This window comes from Danio aesculapii, chromosome 9, assembly GCF_903798145.1.
Source record: "Danio aesculapii chromosome 9, fDanAes4.1, whole genome shotgun sequence".
In the NCBI taxonomy this organism is placed as follows: domain Eukaryota; kingdom Metazoa; phylum Chordata; class Actinopteri; order Cypriniformes; family Danionidae; genus Danio; species Danio aesculapii.
Genome location: NC_079443.1, coordinates 4,862,365 through 4,886,668, shown reverse-complemented (window position 1 = coordinate 4,886,668; position 24,304 = coordinate 4,862,365). Strand labels below are relative to the sequence as shown.

Below are 24,304 nucleotides of genomic sequence, written 5' to 3'. Positions count from 1 at the left end.
CCCTCACATACGCCTTTTCTGTCTGCAACAGCTCTGCTATAATAAACCTGCAACAACACAAACAGACAACACAGGTCATTTATAAGAGTGTTCAGTGGGAACGGTGCTGGCTGGAGGCTGTGTGTGATCGCTTACTCTTTCTTCCGGGCTGATTTCCTCTTTTCTTCATTCACCTCGTGGTTGGGGTCACGGAGTTTAACCTCTGGGCCAGTCAGACTGGCAGGGATGATATCCAACTCCAGATCCTTATTATCCTGAAACACACATAGTTGTTTTGGTGGTTATGGGGGACTCTCTATTTATATGTATATATAATATACTGTATACTCTCTAAACTGCTTATTTTATTGCGTTACTCTATCCCTACCAATAAAGCCAACCCTCACAGCAACCCTGTGGCAAATTATGAAAGTGAAAACACATGTGATGTCGGTTTAATCTGTCCAATTGATGACTATAGTCTATATTTTTGGAACTGTTGTTAGACATCTATTAGATTTTCACTGACAGCCCGTATTTAACCTTGTTTTAGCTGAGATGTCTGTGGTTGGATGTCTACTAGACGTCTTTTAAACACAAAAGTGCATGCTGGAATGTTTGTTTACAAATTTTGCTGATTGTTTAAGTGTTAAAGATGCTCGATAGTATTTTACAAATAGCTACACCTTGACATTATCGTTCATGTTTCAATGAAGAAACTAACACATAAAGGTTTGTAAAAATGCGTTGAAGAATGTTCTCTGTTAAAAGGCCCTTGGGAAATATTTGAATAATATTTGACGATTAATTGTTTTGATTCAACTGTATCTCGACCCAAGTAACTGAGGCTGTGTATGAAATAGCATACTTCCAAAATACTATATAGTATGCTAAAACAGTATGCCAGCTGAGTAGCGTGTCCTTTCATATGTTCACAGAATCCTATTTGGAGAAAGAAAACAGCTGATGAAACACAAATAGTCGTGAAATGGCCTCCACAGGGTCCAGATCTGAATATTATAGAGGCTGTTTGAGATCACCTGGACAGAAAAAGAAAGATATGACACTCTAAACCTAAAAGAAGCCTGACACACATTTATTTCAGAAAATGAGTACGTTTACATGGACACCAATAATCCAATTTTGATGTGATTAAGACAATACTCTGATTAAGAGTCTACCTTGTAAACAGCAATTTTTGATTCATTTAATTTGATTAAGGTCATAATCGAACTAAAGAGAAATCGAATTAAGACATGTGGAGTGTGCCGATGTTTAGTCGCATTATTGAAGTGGAGTTCAAACATGTAAAACACCTTAGTCTAACTATTACCGTCATATATGACTTTTTCGCTGCGTTTGCGACAGGATAGTCTGCACACATGGCTGTCTGGCACTATTATCTGCACCTACCAAGTCAGTGAAGACCACAGACACCTGCATCGCGAAATGCGGAAGTTTTTTTTTTCTCCCATTCAGCGTGCGGAAATTCCGTTAAAACTACACTCTTCCAGCAGTTCATAGTTGCATCCAATATCTCGTTTGTCATGGGGGGCATGCATAAAATGTTCTCGAATGAAAGTGAAAGTGCCAAACTGCAGTTAAAGTCGACAAATTAAAAACGAAACACCCAAAATTACATGAAACTCCAGAGGAAACATGGATAGCGTGGTGACGCGATGACGTTAATCAAATTATGTGCTATAACATGTAAAACGGCGGGATCATGACAGGAACATTCAAAAAGCAACTCATGTAAACGCCTTAACCTTATTAATGTCTTAATTAGATTAAGGCAAATAATTAGATTACTGATGTCCATGTAAACGTAGTCAATGTCAGGTTAATTAGAGTATGTAAGAAGTAACCGGATGACCTACTACTTCTGAAGTGATTCTGAAGTTCACATCCGATGGACGCTACACTAACCCATGATGCACCGTGAGAGAATTCATGAATGGGATACAAGCGATACAACTGACGCAGGTAGGTCACATGACCACAACAAACTGATGGATGTAGTACGTCTGAGTTCCATTCATACTGTATAGAACGTACTTTTCTAATGGCCGTGTAGTAAATTAAAATTGAAATGCAGTACCTGCTGAGTAGTAGGCGTTTTCAGACGCAGCCTTTGAGCTTGAAAATGCTAAGTATTTTTTAAAGAAACAGCTAATGCATGTATATGTGTCATAACATTTATAAATTGCTGCTTCCTTGTTCCAATTGCTTCTATTTTTTTCTCATGTAAGTCTCTCATTTGTACACCTTCAATTTATACAATGTAAACGTAAGTTGTTTTTTGTAATGTTAAACGTTAAATATGTTACTATTATTATTATTAAAAATAATGCATTTTAATAGTCAAATGGTTGCTGTGAAGGCCTTAAATATGCTGTATAGATTGAGTACTTCAGAGCTGATGCCCAGCACATTTTCCAGGTCACGGCGGTATTTGCCCATGCGCAGGGAGAAATCCCTGTAGCGCTTGTCCACTGCGGTCAGACACTTCTTCAAGTCGGTGACGTGCATGTGTCCCTTCTCAACGAAGTTATCCGCCAGCTGGATCAGCATCTTCACTTTCTCCTTAGTTTGCTGTGTCACATATAAACAAAATGTTAGTGTGTGGTCCACTTAATAAATATATAAATACAGTTGAATTATTAGCCCCCCTGTTTATTTTTTTTCCTCAATTTCTCTTTAACAGAAAGACGATTTGTTCAACACATTTCTAAACATATTAGTTTTAATAATTCATTTCTAATAACTGATTTCCTTTGTCTCTGCCATGATGACTGTAAATAACATTTCACTAAATACTTTACAGGATACTAGTATTTAGCTTAAAATTACATTAAAGGCTTAACTAGGTTCACTAGGTTCACAAGCCAAGTTAGGGTAATTAGGCAAGTGACTGTATGAAATTGCTTACGAGGACTAATAATATTGACTTAAAAATGTTTTTAAAATGGATACTGTAGCCAAAATAAACAAATAGGACTTTAATCCAAAAGATAAAATATTATAGAATATACTGTGAAAATTTCCTTGCTCTGTTGAACATCATTTGGGAAATATATTTTTTTAAAAATCAGAGGGGGGCTAATAATATAATACTAATATATATATATATATATATATATATATATATATATATATATATATATATATATATATATATATATATATATATATATATATATATATATATATATATATACTTAACTATATTATAACTACTTATTTAAAAAGAGCTGAAACAACACAAGTCTTGTGGGGTTTTTTGGGACAACTTAACTGCTTTATGTTCAATCCACTTAAATTAGTTAAAACCAATTATTCAACCATTCATTTATTAATTTTCTTTTCGGCTTATTCCCTTTATTAATCTGAGGTCGCCACAGCAGAATGAACCACCAACTTATCCAGCATATGTTTTATGCAGCAGATGCCCTTCCAGCTGCAACCCATCTCTGGGAAACATCCATACACAATCATACAATACGGACAATTTAGCCTACCCTATTCACTTGTACCACATGTCTTTGGACTGTGGGGGAAACCCACACGAACAGCAGGGAGAACATGCAAACTCCACACAGAAGCGCCAACTGACCCAGCCGAGGCTCGAACCAGCGACCTTCTTGCCGTGAGGCGATCGTGCCTAATTGATTTGAGTTGGGACAATGAATTGTGCGGAATTCTGCATTTTTTTACAGTGTCTGATTAATAAACATCACTGTGTGAAGAAACACATTTAGCATAAATGTCTCTGGTAGAACGCGGTATATGTCACATGTATCAACCTCAAGCCTCCCCATTTTTTTCAAGTATTTGTTTATAGATTACATACAAAGTAAATGTGTGGAATTTGTTACAACCTCATTGTTTGCACAATATATCACGCAAGAGATCCACATATCAATTAGAGCAAAACATTTGTGTGAGAAGCATCCCACAAGGAATCTAGAGCCAGTGACAAGGTGCTTTGTGATTGATGTGAACCCACCATTATAATAAACAGTTCATGCTACTTTATATGATATGTTGACTATAAACTACATCTCTCATAGGTATGCTTCTTTAGCGACCCAATTTAAAATGATTTGTTGTATGATTTGTTTGTTGTCCTTCAATCAAATGTGACAGAGTACTGGCGAAATTAGCTAATGACTTGTGTCCAATGAAATTGATCTATTTTTGTTTTTGACTTGTTTCGAGGCCAAATTTCTAAAAAGTCTCAAATCAAGAAGCATTTTCTAAACAAGTAAAAGAAATTGTCTTGTTTTATTAGAAAAAATAAGTCAAAGTAAGTGAATTAAGTTTATTTTGCTCACCCCACTGGCAGATTATTAGGAAAAACTCATTTACATTTATGCAAATATATGATTTACTATATTATGTTGCAATGGAATCAAGAGACAATAATTTAACAGTATGTTAAGGAGTAATAACATTTATACAGTCTTACAGTTAACATATAAATGTTAAATAATAATAATAATAATAATAATAATAATAATAATAATAATAATAATAATAATAATAATAATAATAATAATAATAATACGATAAACGATGAAACAAACTGTAAAAATGCTACAGTAAAAAATCTGTAACCTGGTTAAACCTTTTAATGGCGATGCAGTGGCGCAGTAGGTAGTGCTGTTGCCTCACAGCAAGAAGGTTGCTGGTTCGAGTCTCGGCTGGGTCAGTTGGTGTTTCTGTGTGGAGTTTGCATGTTCTCCCTGCATTTGCGTGGGTGTGCTCTGGTTTCCCCCACAGTCCAATGACATGCAGTACAGGTGAATTGGGAAGGCTAAATTGTCCATAGAGTGTGAGTGAGTTTGTATGAATGTTTCCCAGAGATGGGTTGTGGCTGGAAGGGCATCTGCTGCGTAAAACATTTGCTGGATGAGTTGGCGGTTCATTCCGTTGTGGTGACCCCAGAATAATAAATGGACTAAGAAGAGAATGAATAATTCCTTTTAAATTTCTTTTACGATTTGTATTGTATTTTTGACAGCAATATACTGTCAACCTAAGCTACCAGTTTTTTACTTTAAATTTTCATTTGTGCTGCAGTGGCACCCCTGCCAAACAAGAAAGAGAGGTGATAAGAAGGGTTTGTGTCTTCGTACCTTGGCAGAGATGCAGAATTCTTCATATTCTTTAAGGAGCACCTGAGTTTTCTCCATAGAGTCTCCGATGCATGTGTGAGTGGCCAGATAGACCTCTCCTGCCTCCTCAATCCACTCTAACGCCTAACACAGAGACGCACAGATTCAAATCAAATCATCCAAAACACCAAGACATCATTTGTCAGAGTCTTTTATTTTTATAGAATCTAAAAACAATGAAAACGTAATACAATTTCAGGTGATTGAATACCACTCACATGTACATTACATTTGATATGCTAATTAGGCTAATTAAACCAAATTATAACAATCTTCAACAAGTTTGCTATGTTTTTGTTGCTTTTATACACTTTGTATATGTCTCATGACATGTTTATAAAGCTGAACTATTTTAATTGGTAAGACTTTACAATAAGGTTCCATTAGGTGATATTGGTTAATGCATTTACCAACATGATCGAACAACGAACCATTGAATACAGTATTTACTGAAGCCAATTCTGGAGCTAAACAAAATAACTTATGATAACAGTCCAAAATTGGTACACCCAAATTTATATGTTATAGAAAGAACATAATAATTTTAAAAAGAGGAAAAATCAAGAGAAGCAAAAAAATAGAAATATTGTAATTTTTTTTGCAATATTTTGCTTGAATTTAAATTGTATTATGCTTCAATCTCTGAATATGAACTGAAGAAATTTATTCAAAGATGATTCCTTGGATTTACTCAATTTTTTTACGTTAAGTGGTTGTAAACTATTTATTTGTGTTGAATTTAAACAAACAAATTAAGTTGAACACTGCTCAATTTAATTTGTTTGTTTAGATTCAACACAAATAAATTGTTTGCCACAGTTTTGCATGCAACACTTTTTTTCAGTGTGTTCGGTGTCTAAAATATTCTTTGAATAAATATATCTGTTTAATAAATCTGTTTGGTTTAAATGTACCAAAATACATTGCCTATCACTGAGAAAAGAATAAAAATATTCATTTTCAAAATGGGCTGTACTCAGTTATGCTGAGCACTATATATATCTGATATTTCAATTCTCGAATATGTGTAAGAACATGTATTTCATCTTTTAAACAGCTTAATAATGATCATATTATCTGATATATGACTGTTGACGGGCGCTGCCATGTTTAGAGATCAGAGCTGCTGGATTTACAACATGTTAATTCATCGTTTTCTTCTGAAATACATGAAAGTAAGTGCCAGTTTAACTGGTAGAGGAATAGAGTAGGTGTTCTAGTAACAAATACTGTGTATCTTAGGTGAGCAAACGTTGTTATATCCAAAAATAATCTGCCTTCTCCATAGATATCAGCATGTATTTTACAAACCAAAAATATGTTGCTAGTATTTACATGTATTTGAATGTCTAAAACCTAAAATAAAGGTTATTTGTTCGAAAACACTGATCAATTTTGATTTAAGACAAGCACACGGAAAATCTGACTTGAATTTAGCGGTTGATAATATACATTCTGAACATTCAAATCACACCGGTGTGATCAGTCAGTGTATTAACTAATGCAAACAAGCACAACCTTGGATTTTAACAGCGCATTAGTAAATGTTGAACTATGAATAATGGATGCTCTAGAATCATTAAGAAAGATAACTACATGCACTATGCTGTATAACAGATGTGGTCAAATATATTCAAAATATATTCATCTCAGGCATAAAAATATGCACAATCTGCGAAAAGCATCAGCGTTTACATTGGACAGACTGACAAGCCGTTTTTCCACAATTATACCTCAGCCAATAGAATTCAGTGTTTTCACCTGTTTGGCATTGCGTTCAAACACCACATACTGCTGACACTGATCCAAACGCCGCTTCTTCATGGTCCAGAAATGCAAAACTCTGTTTTCCCTCTGCAGCAGTTCATTCAGGATGGCTGCACAAACACCACACACAACACACACACACGACAGATGCTTAACATGAATAAATGAATGACAAATGTTTTGTGAGAGAAAAACTGGGAAAGATGGACACACACATGTTAGAACAGACTGTAGAGAGTGCGGGATCTGACCTTTGACCTGTTGCTCAGGGCCACGAGTGTTGCTAGATGATCCCTGAGAGCTGACATTGTTCCGGTGGATGTATTTCAGAAAAACCTCAGCATTGCGCCGGGCCAGAGTACATGCCTGAAAAATACACAGCAGACTTTCCAAGATCCTGAACAGACCAGTTTAAAAAAATAATAAAGACAAAAGCTTATAGACTGAATTTAGTTCTCATCTGAAGGTTATTGATATTCTATTTGTACTTCATCTAGACTGACTGACACACTAATTGACAATTTGAGACAAAAAGTCAAATTTAAGCACTTTTCAAGACCTTTCCGGGTTCATATTTTACATACATATACAGTATTTGATACTATATCATATGAGATGCTATTTACTTCTGTAGTATAGTAATGGTTAGTAATCTAAGGGGGGAAATGATGGCATGTTTAGTCCAACACTGTAACACATGTTTACTAAAGGCATGTCCAGCACTGAATTACTGACATTTACTCTCTTAAATGTAATTTACTCACGTAAATGTAAATAAAATGTCAACAAAATCATGCTAAAGGCATATGCACAGACACCAGAATTTTCATTATATGCAAAAGCAAAGAAATCTATACATATTTTTTAAAATATTTATATTTAACCCTTAATTGGCCCAGGAGAGAAAACAAATCACACCCAGATTCCTTTTATAAAGCAATTCCATATGTAAATATATATATATATATATATATATATATATATATATATATATATATATATATATATATATATATATATATATATATATATATATTATATTATAAATGATAATTTAGTTATACATTTGCTTTTCAACTTTACATTTATGCTGTTTTTGTGCATTTTTTTTTTACCCATGTACTACACAAACATGCAACTATGCCATAATTGCACTTAAATACTTTAAAGTATTACTGAAATTCTGACCTAAATTCAATATCAAAGGTTTCTGGCTATTGCCTCATGTTTAAGGGATAGAATGATGCCATCAGCAGGTTAGAGTATAAACGTTTAGGATTACTGTAAAAAAAAAAGAAAGTGCCATTTTCACATGTTTCCTCCAAGGGTTCTATGAAATTTGTTAATTTGCATGTCATTTTTCTTGATGCTTCAGAAAACCTTTCCTCTGAAATTTAGGATATATGCATATGGGCAGCATTGTGGTGCAGTGGGTAGCACGTTTGCCTCACAGCAAGAAGGTCGCTGGTTTGAGCCTCGGTTGGGTCAGTTGGAGTTTCTGTGTTGAGTTTGCATGTTCTCCCTGTGTTTGCATGGGTTTCCTCTGGGTGCTCTAGTCTCCACCAAAGACATGTGGTATAGGTGAATTGGGTAAGCTAAATTGTCTGTAGTATGTGTATATGGATGTCTCCCATTGATGGGTTGCAGCTTGAAGGGAATCTGCTGCGTAAAACATATGCTGGATAAGTTGGTGGTTCATTCCACTGTGGCAACCCTGGATTAATAAAGGGACTAAGCTGAAGTATGTATGTATGTATGTATGTATGTATGTATGTATGTATGTATGTATGTATGTATGTATGTATGTATGTATGTATGTATGTATGTATGTATGTATGTATGTATGTATGTATGTATGTATGTATGTATGTATGTATGTATGTATGTATGTATGTATGTATGTATGTATGTATGTATGTATGTATGTATGTATGTATGTATGTATGTATGTATGTATGTATGTATGTATGTATGTATGTATGTATGTATGTATGTATGTATGTATGTATGTATGTATGTATGTATGTATGTATGTATGTATATATTTTTTTACATTCAAATTCTGTATTTTGTATTTATTTTTGTTGTTGTCTGATATATTTTGAATTGTTTGCTTTTACTAAACAGTTACAAGTCACCACTAAGACATGACTGTAATCACACACTATTTATTTTCTAAGATTAATTATCACAATTAATACATTTTAGAACAAGTGATCAAATTTAAATAAAATAGTAAATAAAAGCAACACAAATCAAAACGACAGACAATTTCAATGTGACAAATAAAAAAACAGCCCCATTTCAGCAAGTCAACATGCTTGTTCCATGTTGACTTTGTGCATTATTATTAGTCCTTTATTTATGTTTGAACAATTGTCAGATTGATGCCATATTTGTAGATTTTTTTTTTGCCAAGTTCTGTAAAGACTGCAGTCACGCATGTGTGTTTGTGTGCTTGCAAGACATATAATATTTGTTCCACTTTCATGTGTGCTCTAGTTCCAGGTCTTTGTAATGTAAAACATCATAAAACCGATTTAAACTTAGTTCACGGCATTTTTGGACAAATAATTTTGATTTTTTTTACTTTCCCATTCATTTTCAATGTGGGGTCAATCTGACCCCAAGGAACCTGAACGGTATTTTTTTACACACCTTTAGAACAAAGCCATTTTTTTGTGTGCTTTAAAAACATTATATTATTTAAAATGAAGATTAGATTATTTAAGATTAAGATTAAGTATGAAACGTCAAATAATGCCCCTGAGATCATTTGGAAAAAAAAGGAAACTTGGGCCAATTAACAGTTAAATAGTTAAATATTATTATCTATTTAGTGACAAATAAGCATGAAAGCAGCACAATTACATTTTCAAGCAGTTTCTTAGTACCAAAATCTAAGCACTTTTCAAACCTTGAAAACGCTAGATTAAAATTCAAGCATTTTCAAGGATTTCCAGCACCCGTAAGAACTTTAAATAGTGACCTTGAGAAAAGCTTCTTTCTGCTCCAGGTGTTTGCTGATGAGAGGCAGAACGTGATCAGTCTCCGATGAAGATCCCAGTTTATCATGAGCTCCACACCAGTCTTCATCTCTGCGGTACTCCTGCTCCAGACTCTCCAGAACACTACACACCTGCAAACAAACCATTCGTAGAACATTAGGCATGGCACAGGGGCTGTATCCAAAATTGCCTCCTATATCCTTAAAGAAACACTCAATTGTTTTTTTTTTTTTAGAAATAGGCTTATTTTACAAGTCTGCTAGAGTTAACAGTTAACTTGAACCATTTTTGAATCCATTCAGCTAATTTCTGGTTCTGGTGGGTTCACTTTTAGCTTAGCTTAGCATAATCAGTTAAATCAGATTAGACCATTAGCATTTTGTTTTCATTAATTTAAAAATGATTATTGATAATTTTCATAGCTAAAGCTCAAGTAACCTATAGTTGCTTTAAAAATAAATAGTTTAAGTCAAGTGGTTCAAACTGAAATCAAGGCCGAGTAGACTATTTAGGGCACTTGTTGTTGAATTAGAACAAACTTCTCATGTAAAAAGAGAAACATATGAAATGTGGTGTGGGGGGCGATCCTGGGGTGGATGATGGGACGTTTTGGCGATAACTGGGATTGAAGTACACATGAGTACCCTATTGAGTACACTTGAATGATCTTTTGACACAATCAACACATGCACATCTCTTTTCAACTAGGATAGTGTGAGACTAAAACTATTTTTGGGACACTTGATAGCCTATTTTTTAGTTCGTTTTAATAAGCTGCATCAGTCACGGGTATGTGGTGCACAACCCAAGGGGGTTAAGCGATATTGTGTTTCCCAGCACCTGTTCTGATGTCTTGTAGAAGGCCACCGAGGCATTAACCAGTTTGAGCCTGTCCTCCATCTTGAGCATGAGCTGCTGCCAGTGCACGGCCACCTTCTCTGCACAGCTGCGGATGGCCTCGGGGTCAAAATGTCCAGCCTGTAACATGATTTCTGCCTTCTGCTGCACCTGTAGTGCACTCTGATGGGTTTTCTGGAGAGAGTTAGCGTGGAACAAAGACTGCAGGAAGGGAAAAGAAGGAGAACGGAAGATTAAATACCTTATAGTGCACGTCAAATCAAAACTTAACCATATTGATTTTGTTTGCTAGTTTTGTGGTGAATAATTCATCTGTGCATGTCATTAACAAAACAATTGTTTGCCCTTCTAATCTTTAATTGAAATCTGAAAATGCACTTCCTGTTTGTTTTCAGTTTAATTGTCAGATTATGTTGGTCTGAGGTATTGGGCGTGGCTAACTTACTTAACCACGCCCCTCCAACTGTCAGTTTTGACAACAAACAGAAATGGTGAGCAGGAGGAGTCTGTTAGGTTGTAATAACTCTCCCTAAACCCTTTTCCCGATCTTTCTGAATGAAATGCCTACTTTACTACATCCAATCAGCTCGCAGTAGAATAAAACAAGCCACGCCCACTGTTTTCTCATTCAGGATTTTTCTAGGAACCAAGGTTATAATAGTTTTGGATTTTTCATTAGTTTTATTTTTTATTTCGTTTTGACTTTTTGTTTTCAAACTCAGCTAGTTTTAATTCGTATTTAGAGGTAGGTTTACTAGTTTTTATTAGCTATATTTTGAAAGTGCTTAGTTTTAGTTTAGTTTTTATTAGTTTCAGTATTAGTTTTTGATTTTTGTTCCTAAATAAGGATATTTGTTAGGTGCCCTACTACCATCTACCCATCCTCAAATTCAAATACAACAGCCCACAAGATAGCTGCCTTAAGTAAAACATGTGTGCAAGGCTGCTTCTGAGGTTAGATCTTTTCTCACAATCCACCCATGTTAGGACTCAACATATCAGAAATATGTAGTCAGCAATCATAATTTGAGTCAGTTAAAACATCACCTATAGTTATGCGGTGGCGCAGAGTTAGACCTCTTTCTTGACTTCACACAGAAACAGCAAGGCGTGACATCAATTTGTTGCAGAGATGCTATTGGTTAAATGCTGGCAAAGTAGAACACGGAAGCAGCTTGAAGCGGAAAGTGCGAGTATGTCTGCTGTCTTGAGGTATTATAAAGTTGATGACGACAGCATTGCCATAGCAAACTGTGAGAAGTGTAAACTTGGGATTGCAAGAAGTAAAAAGGAAAAGGCTACACTTAACACAACAAACCTGATAAGGCACCTCAAAAACAAACCCCCGACACAATACAGCAAGTTCACCCAAGCAACCCAACCAGAGACGTTTCTTCACTTTTCTTTATTCCTTTTTTTTTTTTGTATTATAGAAGTATCGGATCAGGTTTCGGTATCAGTAGATACTCAAAATCAAATGATTCGGACTCGAATGCAGTAAAACCTGATCGGGACATCCCTAGTTTAGACCAGTGATTCATTGATCTATGAAAAGCGCTGACTTCACGTGTACAAGATGGATGTGTCTCTGAAACGTACACATTTATTTATTACCAGCCACAAGCTGTTTTCAACAAGTATAAAGTACATAATGTGCAGCATGTACAAGCACTAGCGTTCTGCTACATCAACCAACAATCATACATGTTCCTTAAAACACCCCTGCCTTTAATTTAATACAATTTGAAGCATTAAATAGACAGATTATTAAAGGTAAATATCAATTTGAGAACATTTCAGGGGATGTCTTTCAGCGCCAGAGTGCTGACAGCTTTAGGTTGTCTACACTCAGGCCTGTTTTCTGTCTTTGGCATTATCATGGAAAAGGGGAAATAAATCTAACTTTAATAACTGTGGACATTTACGAGAAGAGTCCAGCAGGTAGAACCTCGTTCAAAGCAGGAAACAGAGATTGATGCCAAATCCTGTAATAAAATTGATGACTACTGTTCAGAGTGATTCAGACGAGTAGCAGAAAGTGTTTCAGAAACTTTTCTGTGACGAAAAAAAAATCTGAAAAACATTTTAATGCTAAATCTGTGTTGAGAGTGATCTTTGTCTTTAATCTTGTAAGGATAGATCACCAAAAACTGAACATTCTAGTAATTTCCCTGCTGAAAAATCCAGCTTAAACCAGCCTAGGCTGGTTGGCTGGTTTTAGAGGGGTTTTGGCCATTTCCAGGCTTGTTTCTAGCTATTTCCAGCCTGGTCTTAGCTGGTCAGGCTGGAAATGACCAGCTAAATCCAGCTAAAACCAGCCTGACCAGCCTGGTTTAAGCTGGACATAGCTGGCTTTGGCTGGGCTACCAGCCTGCCTAGGCTGGTCAAGCTGGTTTTAGCTGGTCATCTCCCAGCCTGACCAGCTAAGACCAGGCTGGAAATAGCTGAAAACCAGCCTGGAAATGGCCAAAACCCCTCTAAAACCAGGCTGGTCAACCAGCTAAAACCAGCCAACCAGCCTAGGCTGGTTTAAGCTGGATTTTTCAGCAGGGTTACTAAGCCTTCACTTGTTGCAAACCTATATGAGTTTCTTTCTTCTGTATTAGCAAAATATTAGATACTATAGCAAAATTTTGTGAAACGTTAGAAACCAGTAATCGTTGACTTCCATAATATTTGTTATTCCTACTATAGAGGTCAACAATGATCAGTTTTAACATTCCTTAAAATAGGTTTTGTTGTTGTTGACTATGATTAAATGTTAATTTTGGGGTGAACTATCCCTTTAAAGTACCTTGCACTCTCAAACGAACATGTTGTGAATTAGAGTAAAAATGTTCTGGATTGTCTGTGGGGCATAAACTCTTTAAGAGAAGGTTATGATCCCTGTGGGAACGTTTATGAATGAACTAGTCCTGCTGGATCTGTTTAGAATATTCTCCGCGTAATCGTTTCCATCTCCCAGTGTTAACTGAATAAGAAAGAAAGAGACTTTTCTGTGAAAATAGGTTTAAGTGATGGTTAATGTTGAGGACAGTTTTGTTGATATGGCTAGGTTTAAAAGTGGGTGAGAAATAAGATTATTTACAGCAACAATTATTATATCGTTTTTTGTATGTTAGTATGATGCACATATATAAACAAGTATAATCATTGAGTGTTTGTGCAAAATACAGTGTTTCATGACACATAGAAAGTGTCTCCTTTGTTTGTCTGTTTCCCCCCCTAATATGTCCCTTATCCCTTGAAGACCGAGGGGTATTCCGTGGGCACATGACTGGCATGTTTTTTTTTTTTTTTTAACCAGTTATATTCTTAATTTTGAAGTCAGTATCAATCATCATATATCATTTTAAACAAGAAAACTTATTATTTGTCAGACAAAAATGAAAAAAAAAAAAAAAAAACAGAAGTTGTTTTTAAAAGTGGTGTTTTTCAGTAAACCCACCCAAAACCTCTTCAAAAGCTTAATTTGTTATTCTTTAGAAAGTTCTGCTTGGTTTTATACCTCCAACATATTTTTTTGTCTTCATCCAACATTCCCTAAGCAACTTGTAGTGTATTTCAATGTAATTCAAAGGCATTTTCAGTGAAAGACTGGGACATTTTATTTACTGACAATGTGCAGTGGATGATGCCCAAATATCCTGTTTTTTAAAAAAAGTAATTTTAACATCAAGTGTTATGTATTATTATAAACATGACATTTCAAGCTATATCAGTTAAAATCCCAATTATATATATATATATATATATATATATATATATATATATATATATATATATATATATATATATATATATATATATATATATATATATATTTCTGCAGGTGGTTTGTCAAGCCCACTCACCTGTGTGAAGCATAGTGTGAAGTGTGAAGTTAGATTTTAATTAAAAAATCTTTTTTTTGTCCAGAATTTCAAAAAAATTACTATAAAATGTGGTTTTCTACAATTAACACAAACCAAACCTCTTAAAAACAAGTTATGCTAGGATGATTTATGTTCTTTTTTATATCTACACCCAACATTCCCTGAGCAAGTTATATTTAATTACAATGTAATTCCTAAAATCAAGTCATTTGTCATTTTAACAAGGGAACTTGACATTTCAATTTATATCAGTTTAAATCCCAATTTTATATTTATTTTGTCTAAAAACTGATGGATTTTCAAAAAGTACATTCAAAATGTATAACTACAAAATGTGAGGTTTTCCACAGTTAAAGGGCACCTATTTTACCCCTTTTACAAGATGTAAGATAAGCCTTCGGTGTCTCCAGAACGTGTCTGTAAAGTTTCAGCTATAAATACCCATCAGATCATTTATTATAGCCTCTAGAATATGCCTATTTTGGTGTCTGAATACAGTGTAGCTGTTTTTGTAGCCTGTGGCTTTAAATGCAAATGAGTTGTCCTGTGTTACATCAGATAAAAAGCAGTCAGTGATAGAGACAGACACGGATGAAGCTGAAATACCAGCCTGATCTCACGAGAAAACGTATTTTACGTCTTGTCAGTTTAGTGGCTAATTCTTACGAATTCAGTCGTATGACATTGTACGATTTTAAAAAGGAGGCATGGCACCTAACCCCACCCCTAAAACCAACCGTCAATGGGGGAAGAGAAAATCGTACTAAATTGTACGAATTAGATTGTACGAATTCATACGAATTAGCCACTAAATCAAAAAGTTACGAATTGTCGTGAGATTGAGTTGGAAATACAGCTCATTAGTCAAAAATACCCAGTAGGTTTATTTCATGTATTTGTGGACTAATTCGAGTCACATGAGTCACACACAAACACACACGTATGAGCGTTAACTGGCACGATGCAGATGTGGTTATTATAGCGGTTAAGAATTACATAGCGATTTTACTGTCTTTATTACAAACATGCTCCATTTTAAAAATGTTTTCAACTTATAAAACGTATAATCTCAGTTTATTTGCAAAAAAATGTTCTGTGGACGTGTGTATACATGTTATTATATAAACATGGCACCTGTCAATCATTCGCGCTCCTATGTCACGTTACAGTGGGCCTTAAAATCACTGGGAAATCACATTTTAATGTCAGGAAATTGAAAAAAAGAAGACTTATTGCCGTTAAATTACTCCAGTATGATGATAGTATCACACTATACCTAAACACAGTTCTGTCCAAACAGCTTACAAAAGTTGATTTCCATCATAGGTGCCCTTTAACGCAAATAAGTGAAGTTTATTTATATACTAACTTTGAGAGGATCACGTGCTGATGATTGTTTTCAGCTGTTCCAGCATCAGCTCATGGTTGATTATCCAATCAGATGATTCCTAACTCATTATAAATAACCTGAGTTTTTCTTATCTCAATATCTTCGTCTTGAAGAACCCCCCCCCCCCCCCCCAACATCCACCCACCCTATTTCCCCTCCTTTTCACATGGCGACACTGCAGCCCAGTGATTAGCACTGTTGCCTCACAGCAAGAATGTCTCTGGTTAAAGTCCCTACTAAACCAGATGACATTTCTGTGCAGAGTTTTGCTTGTTCTCCCCGTGCTCGCGTGGGTTTTCTGGTTTTTCTCCCACAGTCCAAATAACACGCACCCTAAGTAAATTGAACACACAAAATTGATACTATAGTCAAGCTTTTAGCGAGTACACCTCTCCTCAGTCATCCATATCCATCACTTAGCTAGCAATAAGCCGGGGGGAGTGTCTCCCGGGACAGCATGCCAAACAAGCTTATAATCAATCATCAGTTAAGTGTGAACTCTTGAAAACCTCTTCAAGTTTGATTTCTTTTTCTTTATAAATTTATGCTAGCATGTTTCAATCTTCCAACATAAATTTTGTCTACATCCAACATTGCCTGAGCAATTTATTTCAATGTTATTCTGAGCTGTTTTTTTTTGCCAGTGAAAAACAGGTGCATATTATTTACTAGAAGGAGAGGAAGAGAAAGTGATTCATCTATGTAAAGATCGAGGACTACACGCTGTTATTATAGATGCCTGCTATATACGTACAATTTTGTGCAAAGATAGTAACAGTGCAAAGAGAGCCTCTCTGTGTGTGTATGTGTGTTTACCTCTATGGCCAGCTGGAACTGTTCATGTTCTCTCTGTAGTTGTTCGGCCTCTGACAGTGAACTTGCATTCACCATACTGGCATCCAACATAGATTCACCATTACGAATCCACCCCAGAACCTAAACAACACATCAAGCAACAAAAACAAAGTTAGCACTGAAACACAACATCTATTTACCCCCTTGAGAAAAAAGTACATCTAGGAATGATTGAATAAGTAAACTAAAAAAGAGTAAATAATATACTTAAAGGGACAGTTCACTCAAAAAATGAAAATTCTGTCATTATTTACTCATGTTTTTACGTGTTTATGAGTTTCTTTCTATTGTTAAACACAATAATATATATTTTGAAGAACACTGGAAACCAGTAACCACTGACTTCTATAGCAGTTGTTTTTTGTTTGTACTATGGAAGTCAATGGTTACAGGTTTTCATCTTTAAAGTAGCTTCTTTTGTGTTCAACAGAAGAAAGAAACAGGTTTGGAACTACTTGAGGGTGAGTAAATAGTGAGTACATTTTAATTTTGGGGTGAACTATCCTTTTAAGAGCAAATGTAACAACAAAAATGTACTGTTTTGTTTGATATAGTAGAATAGTTAGGGTTTGCAGATACTATACATGCGGGTACGTATTGATTTGTTTTTTATTAGTTAGGTAGGGGAAGTTTTTGGTGAGTTAGACATTGTTTGGGTTTTGTTCTTTTCTTTTTTAAATGTCCTTCTGCCAGCTCTCTCTCTCTCTCGCTTTCTTTTCCTTTCCCCCCGTTTTGTGTTTCTGTCCCAAACCATACTGTATGTCACTAGTCTCCAACCTTTTTAGCAACGCAGTCCGGTCAACGCGATGTTTCGTAAGTTGCTAGGCGACCATTAACCGTTTTCTCAGAGGATGACAAGCTGACAAAAACTTGAACTATAATATAATTTTAGGCATTATAATTAATTTGTATTTATTTGTTAATATACACAAGTAATGACAGATAAATCATAAGAAAATCACCAATACTTACAAATAAACAATATTTTATTGCTGTCATTTAACAAAATGTATGCACTTTTGTGAGTCGTTTTCGAAAATAGTCCACAGGTTTGTCCTTGCAACTAGGATGTTTGGTTTCTAAATGTCGTTTTAATTTAGAAGGTTTCATGTTCTCTTGTGAGAGCACCTCACTACATCTGACACACTGAGGTTTGAAGCCTATTTTGTCGTCAATATATGTAAATCCATACTTTACATATTCGGGGTGCGTCATAAAACATTCACAGGACATTAATTTGGACTGTTAATTAATAACTATGCAGATATATTAAATAATAGCTTTCACTTTACGCAGTGCACTACTTGCAGACATGCGCAATCATGAGGCTGTTTTTGCGCCGATTTTGAAGTAATCAAACAAAGAACAGGAGAAAGTGCATTACTTCGATCATTTTAATATAGCATATTAATAATAAAATCCAAAAATTATAGTATAATATTGAGAGCTAATTGTAAGAGAATAATTGAGAGTTAATCTCGCGGTCCACCTGCAGGATCACTGAGGCCCACCGGTTGAGAATCCCTGCGTTTATACAACAGTTTGACCAGCCTGATCTCACGAGAAAACGTAAGTATTTGACGTTTTGTCAGTTTAGTGGCTAATTCGTACAAATTCGTACGAGTTCTGTCGTACGAAATTGTACGATTTTAAAAAGGAGGCGTGGCACCTAAGCCCCACCCCTAAACCCAACCGTCATTGGGGGATGAGCAAATCGTACTAAATTGTACGAATTAGATCGTACGAATTCATACGAATTAGCCACTAAATCAAAAAGTTACGAATTGCTGTGAGATTGTGTTGGTTTGACAGTATAATCGTCCATTTAAAAAAGAAAATCAAACATAGAGAGTCTCAAAAACCCTTTGTACGAGGAACTACTTTCTTCCGCCGGTTATTCACATCTGCAGCTGACATCAGCACAGCAGAAACCGTTGCTACTTTACAAACGTCACTTTAGAGGTAGAATTTCATTGATTCTCTTGCATAATGTCTAAAGTGATGACAAATTAGGTGATTTTGCTCATGTTTATGTTCAATAGTAACTTAATTATTTTATGTTCAATCCATTTACATTTGTAAGAACTACTACGCTAACTTAGTCCCTTCACCTTGTCTCAATAAAAATCGATTGTGTGGAATCCAGCATTTGTTACAGTGAAGAAGAAGAAAAAAAACGTTACAGGAAATACAGTGAAAATGTTCTTGTTCTGTAAACATGTTAATTGCTGTAAATTACCGCAGAAGAGCTACTATTTTTGACAGTGACACCTCTGGCTCAGATGAATTATAATATTCGCAGTTAAATGCAGGAATCATTAGCTTTAAATACGACGGATATAGCTGAACATATGACACCCGGGTGTAAAGAGATATCCAGAGCAGAATAGGCAGAATTCATAAGTCTCTCTATTAGTTTCATTTCTCTCTATTAGTGCTTATGTAGCTGCAGACACTTTAAGGCTGTCACTGGCGACAGCACTTTGGCCCTCACTTACGCTCTGAATTAGATTAGCTCAGAGAGACAGTAAATCAGCCATCACAGCAGGCCATATTGATTATCAATCACAGGATCTGGCAGCGAGCGCCACATGAGACTTAGCTTGAAACTGTGATTTCAGGAGAAAGAAAACACTCTTGTTTTAGAAGAGCAAACTAAATCAGCAAATGTATATTATTTTACAGGATATACCGTTGAAGTCAGAATTATTAGCCCCCCTGTACATTTTTCCCCAATTTCTGTTTAACAGAGAGAAGATTTGCTTAACACATTGCTAAACATAATAGTTTTAATAATTCAGTTCTAATAACTGATTTATTTTATCTTTGCCATGATGACAGTAAATAATATTTGACTAGATATTTTTCAAGACACTTCTATACATGCTTAAAGTGACATTCAATGGCTAAACTAGGATCATTAGGTAAGTTAGGGTAATTAGGCAAGTCATTGTGTAACAGACAATCGAAAACAAATATTGCTTAAGGGGGCTAATAATGTTGACCTTAAAATGGCTTCAAAAAAATTTAAAACTGCTTTTATTCTATCTGAAATAAAACAAATAAGACTTTTTCCAGAAGAAAAAATATTATAGGAAATACTGTGAAAAGTCCCTTGCTCTGTTCAACATAATTTGGGAAATATTTAAAAAAGAAAAAAAAAAATAACATGTGGGCTAATCATTCTTCAACTTTATATTGGTCAATTTATATATTTTAAACAGGATTTGGAGAAACAATTGTGTATATATATATATATATATATATATATATATATATATATATATATATATATATATATATATATATATATATATATATATATATATATCCATATCCTGTTCATGAAATACTGTTTACTGTTCAAACAACGCCATTTAATATTTATTATTTCTTTCTTTTTTAAATTAAAAATTTAAGTAAATACTAGATATAAAATATTAAAAAGGATTTTCATATATACTACTAATAAAAATGAAATAATAAAGGTCTGCTCTAAACACAACTCCCAATAAAAAAAGCAATACATTACAGTTCTCGTCATTACTGGGTCATCTTTAGAGGATAATTTAGTGTTGGCACAAACTTTTTATTATTATTTTTATTAAAACAGAATAAAAAACTGCACTTGAGCACAGAAAGAGGTTTGTGTTTGAGCGTAGAAATGAAAAGAAAAAATCATTGTCGTGACAAAATAATTTTGGGATTATTTTAATATTACAATTTTCAACTAGTTCACCGTCAGAATAATACAAAAAAGCTAAATAATAAAGCAACCGCCTATTAATTACTCATTATATTATATAATATTGCTTCAGTATTTATACTATAACAGAAGGCAAACTTATTAGCCATAAAAAGCTCTCCTTTAAACAGCACTTAGGAAATATTTGAAAAATAATTAAAATATATAGCCCACATTTAGGGCTGGATAATTTGGCCTAAAATCAAAATCTCAGTTAATTCATTCATTCATTGATTAATTTTCTTTTCGGCTTAGTCCCTTTGTTAATCTGGGGTTGCCACAGCGGAATGAACCGCCAACTTATCCAGCATACGTTTTACGTAACTCATGCCCTTCCAGCCACAACCCATACACCCATACACACTCATTCACACACATACACTACGGACAATTTAGCCTAACCAATTCACCTGTACAACATGTTTGGACTGTGGGGGAAACCGGAGCATCCGGAGGAAACCCACACCAACACGGGGAGAACATGCAAACTCCACACAGAAACGCTAACTGACCCAGCCGAGGCTTGAACCAGCAACCTTTTTGCTGTGAAGCCCATCTCAATTAAGTGAACATTTTATCTTGATTACGATTAAGAGATTTTTTTTAAATTAATTAAATTAATTAATTAATTAATTGATTTCATTTAATTTAATTTTAGTCCTCACAGTTCACTGACAGGTTTTGTACAGTAAATATGCTCTTATTTACTGTGCATTATACATTCATTCATTTTTTGCAGCTTTTCCAGTGCCATGTTGCGGGGACAGAATTCTTAGGAGAGAACCCCAGACTTCCCTCTCCCCAGACACTTCCTCCAGCTCCTCTGGGGGGATCCTGAGGCGTTCCCAGGCCAGCCGAGAGACATAGTCCCTCCAGCGTATCCTGGGTGAATTGATTGTAAAATAATCAAAAGAAGCATACACTTATTTATGATTATTTATAAAATAACTCTTGTATTTCCAGTAAATAATATTTTAAACACTGCATGTCTTGCATCTTCCGTAAACAATTTTTAAAAATTGTAAATAATAATTTTATTGTAATTGAATATATGCCAAGGCATCTCTGGTGCGGCTTGCAATCATCGTCAATGTACTGCAACGTGCGATGTGTAGTTACTTTATTTTTCCCCTTTATTGTATAGGACAGTAGAGAGTATTGACAGGAAAGCATGGGGAACAAAGAGACGGGAAGAATTGGCATAGGACTATGAGGCAGGAATCGAACTCGGGTCGCCGTAAGCACCGGAGTGCATGTGTCGACTACACGCCGATGTGTAGTTACATTTTTTGAGAGGTTTGGGGGTATGCGACCGATGCGCTGGACCATATCTGTGTGTTCGACGCAGAAGTAGAAATCAGTCTTAACAGAGCGGGGTCACATGAGTTCACACACAAGTAATTAAAAAAATTGACCTGGAAAAATGTGATCGATTATAGGTTCTGAATGTCAATTTAGATTACTTTTCGATTAATCGCCCAGCTCTACCCTCATGTGAAATTATTCAAATATATCCCAAGTGCTTTTTAACGGAAAACAAAGGGTTTAATTCAAGATTTTTGATGTATATGTATATGTATATGTGCTTATGATTAACATGGCTGCTCCTCATTAGCTCCGTAATCTGACCCATTACATGATTACGGAAGCATTATAAATAACCAGAGTTTTACACACCAGTTTTCTTCGTCTTGAAGCTTCCCCCCCTTCCACCCCTACTTCCTCCCCCTTTTCCGATAGGGCGAAACGGTGGCCCAGTGGCTAGCACTGTTGCCTCACAGCAAGAACACCGCTGGTCTAACCTCTTATTGGGCTGGTTGGTGTTTCAGTGCGGAGTTTACATGTTCTCCCAGTGTTTGCGTGGGTTTCCCCCGGGTTCCCCGGTTTCCTCTCACCGTCCAAAAACAAACCATAGCCAATCGACTAAACCAAATTATCACCTAAAACAACTTTAGTTTACACTTCTCACACGGCGACAAGCAGGGGAGTTCTCGAGACCTACCTGAGCTCGAACTCCCCTCTCGCCCTTCTAACGGGAGGGAGCCCCGGGCTCGAGGATATTACGAGTTCAGGGCTCTCTCCCGAGACAGCATGCCAAATACGCTTTATTGATTATCAGCTAAGTGTGTACTCTAGAAAGCTGTTTTTTCGAACTACTTATTTAAAATGAGCTGAAACAATACAATTCTTCACAATTTTCTGCAAAAAAAAACCTCAAGAATTGTTTAGTTTCAGCTTTTTTTAAATGAAAAGTTTGAACAAACAGCAAATATGCTTTTTGGAGTGTACGTGGGGTAAGTGACACCCTCTAAAATGGAAATATACCTGATATTTATTGCACACACCACAGTTTAAAGCAGGGGTCACCAAACTTGTTCCTGGAGGGCCGGTGTCCTGCAGAGTTTAGCTCCAACCCTAATCAAACACACCTGAACAAGCTAATCAAGGTCTTACTAGATGTATTTGAAACACCCAGGCAGCTGTGTTGAGGCAAGTTGGAGCTAAACCCTGCAGGGACACCGGCCCTCCTGGACCGAGATTGGTGACCCCTGGTTTAAAGAGTAAAAATGCTGGGTTCCACACAATCGATTGGTGCTGGGACAACATGAAGGAATAAAGTTAACCTATTTGTTTTTACAAATTTAAGTGGATTGAACAGTTAAGTTTCCCCCCAAAAAAACAAATTTATAAGTTAATTAGCTTGATAATATTTTGAAATCCTTTTTTTGAGTGTACATACATAAACAGAAGCAAAAGTCTGCAGTAGTACACTGCGCACTGAGCGTGTACAATATCGATTTCTTATGTCTAAATCAGGGGTGTCCAAACTCGGTCCTGGAGGGCCGGTGTCCTGCAGATTTTAGCTCCAACTCGCCTCAACACACCTGCACGGATGTTTCTAGAAAGCGTAGTAAGAGCTTGATTAGCTTGCCCAGGTGTGTCTGATTGGGGTTGGAACTAAGCTTTGCAGGACACCGGCCCTCCAGGACCGAGCTTGGACATGCCTGGTCTAAATGCAGTGTGTTTTTACCTGTTTAACCTCAGCCTGTAGGTGGCGTAGCTGCACACACTGCTCCAGGCGCTTCTGTGTGTGTTCGGCACTCATATCCAACTCGTGCTGTTTCTCATGAAGAAACTCCAGCAGCTCCTGAACTTGAGTTGCCAGATCCACCTCCTTCTCTCCCGTCAACTCAATACCTGCATATCACACACATTTCACTCACATTTCTCTTACACACATCTTAATGAGGATATCACATAGACTTCAATTGCTTTTACATCAGGTTAATGACAGTGTTTCTGCCTTAAACCTACTGCTAAACTCAGCACGGAAACAAATGCCAATCATGAGATGCTAATAAGAATGCGTTGTGGTGGATTTGTAAGCACTTTTAATTAATGAGGAGCAGTGGAATGTCTTCACTAGTGTGTCTTGACTGAGTAAACTCCTTCCCTTTAGTTTAATTAAGTCTTCCGAAGCGTACTTATTTAAGTTTAATGAACTTGGCGGCTTTATAGAATGCACTTCAAATTTGAAGTTTAGCTACCTTGACATTTGTATAATGTACTTAATGTATTAAGTTCAACACGATTTGGTGTTCATTTGACGATTTGGTGTTCATTTTTAATTAAATCTCCAATTAAAC

The 24,304-nt window shown here is 35.7% G+C and overlaps 1 protein-coding gene across 1 annotated transcript in view; it reads right to left on the bottom strand.

Moving 5' to 3' along the window:
- Positions 1 to 24,304, bottom strand: part of kalrna (kalirin RhoGEF kinase a) — a 258,602-nt gene that overhangs the window by 73,416 nt on the left and 160,882 nt on the right. The window contains 10 exon segments of the mRNA XM_056464813.1: positions 1 to 47; positions 136 to 254; positions 2,392 to 2,574; positions 5,121 to 5,243; positions 6,921 to 7,036; positions 7,178 to 7,292; positions 9,916 to 10,065; positions 10,775 to 10,993; positions 16,874 to 16,993; positions 23,689 to 23,855. The exon segment at positions 1 to 47 is cut by the window's left edge and continues 20 nt beyond it. Coding sequence (XP_056320788.1) covers positions 1 to 47; positions 136 to 254; positions 2,392 to 2,574; positions 5,121 to 5,243; positions 6,921 to 7,036; positions 7,178 to 7,292; positions 9,916 to 10,065; positions 10,775 to 10,993; positions 16,874 to 16,993; positions 23,689 to 23,855 — 1,359 coding nt within the window.